Below are 12,865 nucleotides of genomic sequence, written 5' to 3'. Positions count from 1 at the left end.
AGAGAATTCTTTTAATCTTAGTAATGACACACTAAAACTGTGTTCTGGCTTCTAAGCTTGCTGAAATGACATATTATGTTGGGGTAGATTGGAAAAAAAAAAGATAATATTTCCTACCAAAATAAAAACAAGCTTTTTCTTTCACTATAAATAAAAAGGGAGGTTTTTTTTTAAAGATGGGCTTTTTTTGTTAATTCTGGCTATCTAAAATAGAGTTAAACAAGGGTTTTTTTCCTAGTTTTTCCTTACTAAAGAAGTACATATACAAAACATTGATTTATTTTGAGATAAAAGAATTAAAAGTCTTTCATTTTAAGAGATATGACTTAATAGCTTGATCTCCAAACTTGCTTTAGGAGTAGCTCTTCCCTAGGACTATACTGATTATCAACTACACTGAAATCAACTAACTAGATTAAAGCGGGCAAACAAAATAATACTGAATCTAAAAAAATAATTGTTAAAGAAAGTTCAAAATCAATATATAAAATTCATCATCCTCATAAAAATATTAGATTTTTTTTTGTAAGAGAGAAAATAAACTTTCCCAGAGTTCTGGTCTATGGAAGTGAAGTTATACCTGCATGCTTATTTAAAGTACTTTCCCTTTGTTATGTTGATTTGGCTGCTGAAAGATGAATAAAAATGTTTATGAAGCACTGAAGAAAACAACTGGAGAAGAAACATTGCCTATCAAATAAAAATGCTTGAAGAGAGACTATTCAGAAAGGATCAGAGACAACAATCCCTCTCAAAGAATTAAAAAAAGCTCCTAATGAAAGTAATGAAGGCACTTTTGTCCACTGGTTAATGAATGTATCTATGACTGCTTTCTGGTTTTGAAGGATATAACCTTGTATAAACTGAGTGAAAATGTATATATTTTCTGTTTGTGCTTTATCTGTTAGAATGATAGAATTTGGGTTTTTCAAATGAATTTAGAGATATAGACTATTAGCTCAAGAAATTGGGATATAAGGCACTAAAAATGAGAGATGACTAAAGGAAGATAGAAGATAAGAAACCAGAGATCAAAAGAATGAGAAGACAGCAACTTGAAGAGAGGCTGATGGTGAAGATGTTGTCTTGCTACTTCATTTGAACAAAATAGTGGAGAACCAGAAGAGAAGAGGAGATGCTTCAGATCCAACTCTCAGATAAAGGAGAAGCCAGGCTGACTGCAGATGTGACTATCCTTGGGGCAGAATTCTATAGTACCTGAAAGTCATTTGAGGATAGGAGAATCCTCCTGCTGATGATCTGGCTGGGTTTCCAGTATTGCCATCTAACACCATCTACAGCTTGAGAGAGGGAAACCTCATAATCCTGCTATCCATACATTCATAAAGAGAGCAGAAAGTGAAGAGGAAAGATCAACTTTGTGGCTATTTTTCAGGAAGCTGTATTAATATTCTACAATTTTTCAAAAAATTTCCTTAGCACCCTACTAAGTGTGTCTATGTGGTAAAAGAGCTTAATGATGCCTCAGAGACCAGAAACAGCAGAGAAGCAGTTTTGACCATCTGATGACTTACGATACAGTCTGTTCCATAAAGAAACTAGAGATATCAAAGCCTGCAGACAATTGAGTCACATGTTTTTCTCAGGCACATGGTTTTTTCTTTTCATGTTTTTCTTCTATAGATTTTTTCTGTATGGGTCAACTTCTTCTCCATGGACACCATGTACAGGGATGGGAGAAAATGACCCTAATTTAATAATAGGCCATGATGTTTTGTTTGCTCTGCATTGAACAAACACAAGGCTATAATTATTTTTATTTTCATTATTTTTTTACTAAATATTTCATATCCAAGAGTTAATGATTTTATTGTGACTGCTTTTGTGTGAATAAGAAACACACCAGTGCAGTGACAGGAGCTATAGTAATAAATTGTAGAACTACTTGCATGCCACCCACCCCAACACACATGGTTATTTCAAAGACCCTGAGAGTTGAGAAGTAGTAACATGATTTTGACCAAGACCAGTCCTCCTCTGGGAAACACCCCTTTCTCCCCAGACTTAATGTTATGAAGACTAGTTGGGTCAACTGAGCCATCCCACAGGAAAAATAGGGGAGGGTGGATGTCCGACTAGTTACTATACTTTGGCTACTTAGTAACAAAACTATTGAAAATAGGTTTATAGTTCATTTAATGTGGCAGCATGATTGAAATAAATAACACTTTTAGTATCAGCAATTGGATGGAATTCCAATGATCCACAAAATAAATGAGATGAAAATTCCCATAAATTAGCATTTAACAAAGAAAATATAATTTCATGTTTAGCAATTCTTAGTATTGAAGGTATTAAATAATTATCATAAAAAGTCTGTAGAAATTCTTAATAACCAAAATGTGTCTTTTTTTCATTTGTTAGAAGTTATAAATTCCTAACTCTAAACTAACTTTAAACTGGCTGGAAGCAGAAGGGTGAAATTCAGTTGCTCCTTTTAATACCTTCTCTGAGGAAAAGAGAATATATATAATTTCTTCAAATTTAATTTCATTTACATAGCTATATGTGTGTCTATGTATGGATATATGTCATTACAATATACTCACCATTTGTAGGACATCAGAAGAAACCATCTGCATACAGCACATAGCTGTAGCCAAAGCACAAACAATGGTAGAAATTATGTTGAGAGCACATACACTGAATAACAGGTCCTGTGAAAAACAGACAGACAAGAAAATGTCAGCTCTTATCTGAGTAATACAGATGACAGAATCCCAAATATTTGTGACAGCTCTGACAGTTATAATTGACCACATTTATCAATTTTATATGACTTTAATTGTTGAAATACAATTTATTGTTCTGAGAAAGATCTACTCACATACATATCCATGAGAGAAATTAATTCATAACTCAAAATAAACATCCCTAAACATAGAATACTGACAGTTTTTTCAATTCCTTTTCATTTATTTATAATAATAATGTAGAATTTTGCATTTTGTGAAAAACAAGGTTATGATTAATGACTTCTCAGAAATAATATAACCTGAGAGATAAGAATAATGATGAATCTGATCATCTATGACATGGAAAAGAAGCCAATAGCAAGAGGCCAAACATTTCTTCTGCATTATATTGGTCAAATGGGTTTAAGTCCTATAATAGAAAGGTTATGTATGGTAGAACTTCTGTTGCAAGGTTGGTGGAAATGGTTAGGGTACTGAATCAGACATCATATTTCTTTAAGTATTTCTGATAATATTTTCCTATTTTCAAACAGCTCTATTTTTAAAGGGAAATTTCCAAATAAGTATGCTTCCTATTTTATGAGATAATGTTTTTTTTTCAAAAAATACATTTCCCTCTCTCTATTTTTTACAAATAGAGGAAATTTACTTTCTCTCCCTCCCAATTTTCATTACACTAGGAAAAAAAGAAAAACACTTATTACAACAAATATGCATAGTCAAACAAAAGAAATTTGTTCAAATGCTGAATACTATATATATATATATATATTAATCTACATTATAAATTTATCACATCACAGATCTGCTAAAAATGTATCAATGTGCCTTTTTTACCACAGCTTCTCCAATATCTATATGTTTTTGTCATTTTTGCCATTCTGATGGGTAGAATTTCTTTAGTTTGTATATCTTCAGGTGATAATTATTTGGATCACTTTCCTTATTGCTATAAATAAATAAAATTTACTTCCTTGAGATGCAGACCATTAATCAACTGGGAAATAGGTAGTTTCTTTTAAATTTGGGTCATTTTTTATATATCTCAGAAATGAGATCTTTAGGAGAAAAACTTGTAGGAAATATTTGTCACAGTTGTACTCAAATTCATTTTCATTATATTTGAGCAAAATATCTGAATTTTATTTTATCAAAATTATTTATTTCATCTTCTGTAATGCTCTTTATTCCATGAACTTTTCTTTTTTCATTTCCCCTTATTTGTTTATCATATGATTGTTTATATCTAGGCCATATATTCATTTGAAGTTTATCTTAATATAAGTGATGGGTTTTAGTTTAAAGCTAATTGATTCCATACTTCTGTAGCATATATCAGTTTTTGACAAAAAAGTTTTTATTGGGGTGGCTAGGTGGCGCAGTGAATAGAACACCTTCTCTGGAGTCAGAAGTACCTGAGTTCAAATCCAACCTCAGACACTTAATAATTACCTAGCCGTGTGGCCTTGGGCAAGCCACTTAACCCCATTTGCCTTGCAAAATCCTAAAAAAAAAAAGTTTTTACCTTAGTAGCTGCATCTTTCTGCTGATCAAATATCAGGGTTTACATTTGTTTTTAGATGTATTTTTAATAATTCTCCTTATTTTTAATAGTTATTGTCTTGTAATATCATTTGCAATCTAGCACGACTAGGTCCTGTAATTCTTATTTCTTTTGATTGTTTTTCTCTTGAGATTTTTACCTTTTTTTCCTCTACATGAATTTTATTTTATTATTTTAGTTCTATAAATTTATTTATAGGTTGGTATAGTACTGAATAGTGTATTCATTTAGGTGGTGCCATTTTTATCATTTTATGACTCATCTTACCCATAAGCAATTAATTATTTTCCAATTTTTTTAGATCTATTTTTATTTCTGTAAATAATTGTTTGTAGTTTCATTTATATAATTCCTGTGTTTATATTGAAAGGTAGACTCGCAAGTATTTTATATATTCCTTTTGCTGAGTTTAAAAGGTGTTTTGTAGAAATAGTGATAATTTGTTTATAATTTGTATCTTGCACATTTGCTAAAACTATTCTTTCAATTATTTTTTAGGGAACTCAGGGTTCTTTGAGTATTTTTTTAACATAGTTATTTCCTCAATTTCTTTTTCTTGTCTTAATAATAGCCCAAATTCTAGTACAATGTCAATAGAACTTTGACAATTTACATTGACCCTGAAATTTATTTAAAGGGATTTTATTTTATTATTTCACATAATGGCAGCTCTTAATTTTAGGTGTGTTTATCATTTTAAGGAGAGGTACTTAATCCTCTGTTTTTCAATGTTTAACAGAAATTAGTGTTGTTTTTGTCCAAAAGTCTTTTCTGTATTTGCTAATATAATTCTGTTTTTGTTGTTTATTTCTTTTAATCCTCTATATTTATTGTTTCTTCATCTGAAATCACAACTGCTACCCCTTTCTAACTCCAGGTCATGTGCTTTATCTATTGTGCCACCTAGCAGTTCTAGTCTTGATCAGTTCTCCTAGGAATGTAACAACATTTCAATCTTCCAGAAAGTCCATTCAGTTGCTTTAATTAAATGCCTTAACCAAATGAAGAGGATCCATTTTAAATATGAAGTTATCCTTTTATCCTTTTTCAAGTTCAACAGTACTTAAATTGACTTCTACTCTCAAGAGATAACAAGCACAGGAAATCGAGGCAATTGACTTTTTTCAGACATATTACAAATATACAGGGAATTGAAATACCATGAATTCAAATATTACATTGTGACAATATAATACTTTGGAAAAGAATTTGGAATTATATATAAAAATATGGCTAAAATGTTCATACTTTCTTACCAAGAGATTTATATACATATATATCATATATATATATATATATATATATATATATGATATATATATCAGCACTTTTTGTGGTTTCAAAGAACTGGCAACAAACTAGAAGGGAATTTATATTAATTTAATGTAATATTGTGCTATAAGACATGAAAAACATGATAAAGAGAAATATGAAAAGACTTACTTGAACTTATGCAAAGTGAAGTAAACAGACAAGAAAACTAAATACACAAATTCTATAACAATATAAAGAATAAGAACCACAACAACCCTGAGATTTCACTTCAAATCTAGAAAAATAGCAAGCAAAAATGACAAAAGATAGGAATATTCTAAATTGGAGGGGAGGTGAAAAGAAAAGCATACTTGTACATTTGTTACTGTAGTTATGACTTGGTCTGTCTATTATGGAAATTTTTTGGAATTATATTAGATACATGACTAAAATGTTCACACCTTTTGACCTAGAAATACCACAGATGATTCCCAGAGAGGTCAAGACAGAAAGACCTTACTTAAAAAAATATTCACAGCATCGCCTTTGGAAGTTGCAAAAGACTAGACACAATGTAGATTTCCATCAAATAGGAAATGGTGAAGCGAATCATGGCATATGAATGTGATGAAGTATTCCTGTGTTGAAAGAAATTATGAATATAAAGAACTCAGAAAAATCACAGTAAGACTTACATGATCTGATACAGAATGAAAAATGTAGGACATGATAATAAATGTATGTTAAAATACATGTAAATAAATACACGATAAAATACATATGATAATAAAAAGAACTTAAAAGGAAAGAACAATACTAAAAAAATTGAATACTGTGTAATGATAATGAAATAGCTTGTTCTTGAAGAAGAGATTTTTAAAATCTAACTCCTCCCTTCTTTTCAGAAGTGAGGAACTCAGTGTAGAAAGAATATATACAATCAGACATGACAATAGTGACTAACTGTGAGATCCCTTCCTCCTCCCTCCTTTATTCTTTGTTAAAAGGGATATCTGGCTGGGTGAAGGACAAATAGATGACAAAATAACAATTTAAAAATTAAAAATAAAATGCACTAAATTAAATAAAACTGAATTTTTTTCTGCCCTTTCTGTCCTTTGTGGTCATATCTACAATGACTTAAGAGTATGCCCATTTTAGAAGAGAAAAAGGTTATATGTATACATATAGATACATATTGAAACTTAAGTGCCTCATAAGTATTCTATAACCATATACCTGCATCAGAGCATGAGAAGAATGATATCATAAATAAGAAAGGTAAAAAGAGTATCCTCTTATAGAAATTGCTGCTGGAGAAAAAAAGACCTGCTCCTTTATTACATTCTCAAGTGCCAAATGAATCATTCTGGAGGGTTATGCTTCACTGGATTTTATCAGTTAATTGTAAACCTAATGAAATATAGAGAATGAAGTGCCACTTCCTTATTGCTTATGCTCCTCCACTCCTTAGCTTGTAGGAGTATCTTCATATGAAAGATTCAGCATTTTATTTAAGGTTGTTGGCAACTTGACTTCTACTTGTCTGACATATTAAAAAAATGTTATTATTGCAATGTATGTGTTTACATTGCATTTCATTGGTTAACTGACAGGTTAATCTATCTCATAGCTAAAAGCCTAAAAGGTTATTGCCTTAAAGTAAAGGCAAATGATTAAAACAATAAAAACATGAACAAAATAATCTTTGCTTTGACGTTCTAGTCCACATATTAAGTTAACAAAATTAACAAAAATTAATTTTTAAAATTAATCAACAAGTTTTTCTTAGGAAGTTGTAATGTTCCAAACACTGGTTAGATGATGGAGATACAAAGGAAAAATGATAATCATTGTAATCAATAAATATTACATTCTATGGGGGGAATGTACAATATAGACATGTATATTTTGTGCATAGTATACATAGACCTGTCTATAGAAAATATATGTGCATAGTATATATAGACCTGTCTATAGAAAATGATTGTATTGCTAAAAAATACATAAAATCAACATGATACTGAAAGTTTGGTTAACAGCTCATTTTGGTGATTATTTTTTTATTTTATTAACTCTATGGATGCCATGGAGCTGGAAGAATCCTAACTTTTGTTACAGTAATGCCAAATGCAGAAACATCTGATTGTGGATTGCTCTTTGAAGAAAACAGTGATTTCTTTATAGCTCTTCTTAGGGGACATCCTTGAAGTTTTGAGGGTATCTGTTCTTTCAAGGGGATAGTTTCCACATGTTTTCCCTTCCTTTTTCTTCCCTGAGTTTTATAATACTGTTTTTTTTTCCAGACTGATTTGAAGAAACCACTTTCACAAAATTGCCATTTTGAACAAACTGATAACTAAGAGACAGGATCATCTGAGTAATAGGACTCTTATGCAACTGTTGCAATTAAGAAGAGTTATATGGTGAAGTTTAATGATTATGTTTAAAAACCCATAGATAATGTCAAACTTTTTCAAAAAAGGACATTTCAAAATCATAACAATAAAAAAGTAAAATCTCTCTGATGATATAAAATTACAGATCCAAAAATATGAGAAATTGCTTTTTTTTGTCAACTAGCAAACAATTAATTACAACCCCTACATATTTCTTTGTCATTGAAATGAATGCCCTTCTGGAAGCATGAATGTTGCATATACTATGTGCTACACTATAGAAAAATTGTTTAAAACTACTCAGAAAAAGAAAAACAAGTCACAACCTTTTGTTTGACAATGAATGCATTTCAGGAGGTAAACACTTTGCTACCTTGTGAAATGCACTCATTTTAAACACAAAAAACAAGGGATTTCTATTTCATTTTTTTTGTCAGCTGCTTAAAGTGACTGGCTTTGTTCCACACAGCTGCATGCTGCATGAAACACTGCTGTTGTGTTTGCTTATTCATAATTCTCCTTCTAGCTGAAATAATGCTCTCACCTATGCACTTGGACAGCTTCGTCAGAGAGCCTTTTCTGAAAGCATGTAAATCAGTATTGTGCAAAACTACTTTACAGCAGCTTCCAAATTTCAAGTAGGAAAAGGAGCTGTCTGTTTTAAAGTTGATCTTAAGTTTTGATGCTGATCATTTTTTTACAATGATATTTAAGTGTCAACTAAAATGAAATTAAGAAACAATTATCACCTAAAAAAATAGAAACAATTATGTGTCAGTACTGAAGAAGGGAATCATATTTGGGGAGAAAAAAATTAAAAATTTTTCCTTTTTAAAGGCAGATCAGTAAATAATCAATATAAAGTATAAAAAAGAGGCATTTAAATGAACTACATTCCATACATTAGGACATGAAAAAGGCATGAAGCTACAAATATTACAGAATCTAAAATTACTTTTTAATTAAGGAAAATGATAAAATTTGATTAAAACCTAACAAACATGAAGCACAACAGATGTCTAGAAATTAGAAAACATTAGGGCTCCAGGTCATTAAGTTATTTACCATATGAAGATGCTACTATTCAATGAACAGGTGAAGTTTGTATCTATTCTTATATTAGGCTATTCATATTTGTTATAGTTTTACAATATGATAACCATTAATATTTCATGAATAAGATTATTTTGGGAGAACACACTAAGCAGAGATAAAGTAAAAGAGGAAAAAAAGAAGTGAGAATAGGATCAAGGAAAGCCAAAACACAAAAAAGAAGCAATGTAGCATGTGAAGAATAAAAGGGGGAGCAATAATATAAGGAAGATTAATGGAAAATCTAATCACGAAAGTAACTTTGCTATGGCAAGGAAATGTGTTTCAATGTAGAAATGGTAGAAAGTTATATGAAGGATCTGGTAATATTGGTGATTTTGTCTAAACTCCCTTTTCATCATGTAATAATAAACAGTACTATCTAAACTTTATGCAAAGACTTATGCCTCAGTTCATACATCATCTTTTATTACTTATACACAATGTATTCCTTTATTTTCAAAGTCAGTAGAGGAAGTTGAGGGAAGTCAAGCTTCCAATACAATTAATGACTGATGTGACACTGAAAATTACCTCTTTGAATCTGTCTCTTCATTTGTAAAATGAAGGGTTATAATGTATAATCTCTAAACTCTCTTTCAGCTCTTAAGCTAGGATCCTGGAAACTACTGACTCAAAGTATAACAGAACTTCTTAGACAAAATTTCTTAGAATAAGGCAGTGGCATAGGACGCTGGGGGTAAAAGGGAATTTAGAAGACATGTCCAAGCTTTTCTATGTAAAGAATAAATGGAGGTCCAGAGAAATAAAACAATCTGCCCAAAGTCACACAGGTATTGGTAGAAACAGAATTTGAACCTGTGTCCTTTGTTTTAAAATTCAGCTCCATATTTGGGACCATTTTGGTTAATTTTCCACCTTTAACTACCTTAAGTATCCCTAGGTGGTTCTGGTGCTACCTTCAAATAGTTTCTTAAGTTTGTCCCACCCTTTATAATCTTACATCTTCCCTATGGTAAAATAACACTGCTCTGCTTTCAGCTTCTATCCTCTCTTCTATTCGATGAATCTCCAGGTTAAACATTATAATACTTTTTGATCATATTAATACTTTACTAAAAATGTCGATGCCTCCCTACTGCTTATGGAATAGGGTTTAAACTCCTTGATTTGTCACTCAAAATCTTTATAATGTGCTCCCACACTATCCTATTCCTTTTCCCCAGCAATTTAGTATAGTTACGCTATATCCTAAATATAGCATATACTTTTCTACCAATGTGACTTTGTTCATGTTCTGGTTCCCATCAACTCTCTGCTTTTGAAAATAATGTCCCATCTTCCTCCCATCTTCTCCAAGGGGCCTTTTCAAAACATTTCAGGGTCATTGCTTCATCTTCTGACTTCATAGCACTTGAAAACACAGAAGCATAAATCTATGATGGAAAGAGATCTTAGAAGTCACCCATTCCAAAGACCTTTTATACAGATTAAGAAAGGAAAAATTAAGAGAGTGAACTTGCCAAAAGTGGTATTTTACTTGTGATAGAGGCAAAAACTAAAGCTTTCTTGTTTCCTAGCACAATATTTTTTTTTGATACTAATTGCTTAGCACTTAATCATTCACTACGTTAAGATATCTTTTACAATTGTTTTGAATTATTTGTACTTTTCTATATATGAATATAACTTGCCTTTGAATACAGTATTATATATTTGATTGTTTCTTCCACTACACTTGACAGAATCCCTCACATGTAGCAAGCTTTCAATAAATATATGTTAATAAGAAAAATATGAATAAGCACAGCACAGCTCTTCTTTCCCATGCTTAAGATTTATGAAGGAAAGATCAGAGATAGAAAGAACCAAACTATAACTGTGGGGGACCTCAACCCTCCTCTCTCAGAATTATGTAAATCTAACCACAAGATAAGAAGGTAAATAAAATTTTAGATATGATAGACCTCTAGAGAAAAACCGAATGGAAATAGAATGGAATATACCTTTTTCTCTGCAGTACATGGCACCTACACAAAAACTGACCACATACTAGGGTGTTAAAAACCTTACAATCATATACAAAAAGGCAGCAACAGTAAATGCATCCTTTTCAGATCATAATGCAATAAAAATTACATGTAATAAGAGACCATAGATAGATAAATTGAAAATTAATTGGAAACTAAATAACCTAATTTTAAAGAATGAGTCAAACAAATTATAGAAATAGCAATTTCATCCAAGACAATGACAACAATGAGACAAAACATGTGGGATATAGTCAAAGCAAGGATTTCAGGGGAAATCTTATATCCCTAAATGCTTATATGAATAAAATTGAGGAAGGGGAGATCAATGAATTAGACATGCAATCAAGTTAGAAAAAACAAATTAAAAAATCCTTAATTAAATATCAAATTAGAAACTGAAAATAAAAGTAGAAATTAATAAGACTGTAAGTTAAAAAATCACAGAACTAATAAATAAAACTGAGTTAGTTTAATTACAAAAAATAGATAAACCCTTGGTTTAGCCTGATTAAAAATAAGATAGAAGAAAATCAAATTACCAATATCAAAAATGAAAAGGGTGAACTCATCACCAATGAGGAGGAAATTAAAGCAATAATTTGGGATTATTTTGCCCAACTGTATGCCAATAAATTCGACAATCTAAGTGAAATGGTTGAACATTTCCCAAAATGTAATCTACCCTAGATTAATAGGAGATGAAATCAAATACTTAAATAATCCCATTTCAGAAACAGAAATTGAAGAAACCATCAATAACTGCCCTAAGAAGAAATCTCCAGGATCAGATAGATTTATAAGTAAATTCTACAAAACATTTAAGCAATAATTAATTTCAATTCTATATAAACTATTTAAAATATAAGAGAAGGCATTCTGCCAAATTTCTTTTATTATATCATTTATGTGCTAAAATCTAAATCAGGAAAAATCAAAACAAAAAATAAACCAATCTCCCTAATGAATATTAATGCAATAATTTTAAATAAAATTTTAGCAGAGAGATTACAAGAAGTTATCACTAGGATAATATAACATCATCAGGTGGGATTTATACCAGGTAAGCAGGGATGGTTCAACATTAGGAAGAAAATCAACACAACTGACCATATCAATAGCAAAATTGACAGAAATCATATGATTATCTCAATAGATACTGAAAAAAACCTTTAAAACACAACACCCATTCCTGTTAAAACACTAGAGAGCATAGGAATAAATGGAGTTTCTCTTAAAATGATATGTTGAATCTATCTAAACTATCAATAAGCATTATATATATATATTATATATTATATATATATATATGTAATGGACCAAACTAGGAGTATTTTCAATAAGATCAGGAGTGAAATAAGGATGTTCATTGCTACCATTGCTACTATTTAATATTGTGTTTGAGATGTTAGCTTTAATAATTAAAAGAGGAAAAAGAAACTGAAGGAATTAGAATAGGCAACGAGGAAACAAAACTTTCACTCTTTGGAGGTGATATGATGATGCACTTAGAGAAGAATAGGAAATCAACAAAAAAAACAGCTTGACACAACTTTAGCAGGTTATAACATAAAAATCCACAAAAATCATCAGTATTTCTATATATGACTAATAAAGCCCAAGAGCAAGAGCTAGAAAGACAAATTTCATTTAAAGTAACTGTAGACAACATAAAAGACTTGGAACAAATATTTTCATATGGCTATAAATAATTTTTATTTCTTCATCTGAAAATTGCTTATTCCCAAGAGAATCTATGAAGACAATTATAAAATGCTTTTCACACAAAGTGAGATCTAAACAAGTGGAAAAATACAAATTGCTCATGCTTAGGCCAAACTGATAAAG

At 30.6% G+C, this 12,865-nt stretch overlaps 1 protein-coding gene across 1 annotated transcript in view; it reads right to left on the bottom strand.

The window, feature by feature from the left end:
* ENTREP2 (endosomal transmembrane epsin interactor 2) overlaps positions 1–12,865 on the bottom strand; it is a 734,130-nt gene that overhangs the window by 39,631 nt on the left and 681,634 nt on the right. The window contains exon 5 of the mRNA XM_074234255.1: positions 2,571–2,678. Within this exon, the coding sequence (XP_074090356.1) occupies positions 2,571–2,678 (108 nt within the window). The remainder of the gene's footprint in view (positions 1–2,570; positions 2,679–12,865) is intronic.

The sequence above is a fragment of the Macrotis lagotis genome, chromosome 4, assembly GCF_037893015.1.
Source record: "Macrotis lagotis isolate mMagLag1 chromosome 4, bilby.v1.9.chrom.fasta, whole genome shotgun sequence".
Taxonomy (NCBI): Eukaryota; Metazoa; Chordata; class Mammalia; order Peramelemorphia; family Peramelidae; genus Macrotis; species Macrotis lagotis.
Note: the sequence above shows the minus strand (reverse complement) of the source record. Positions and strands in the feature narration are given on the sequence as shown.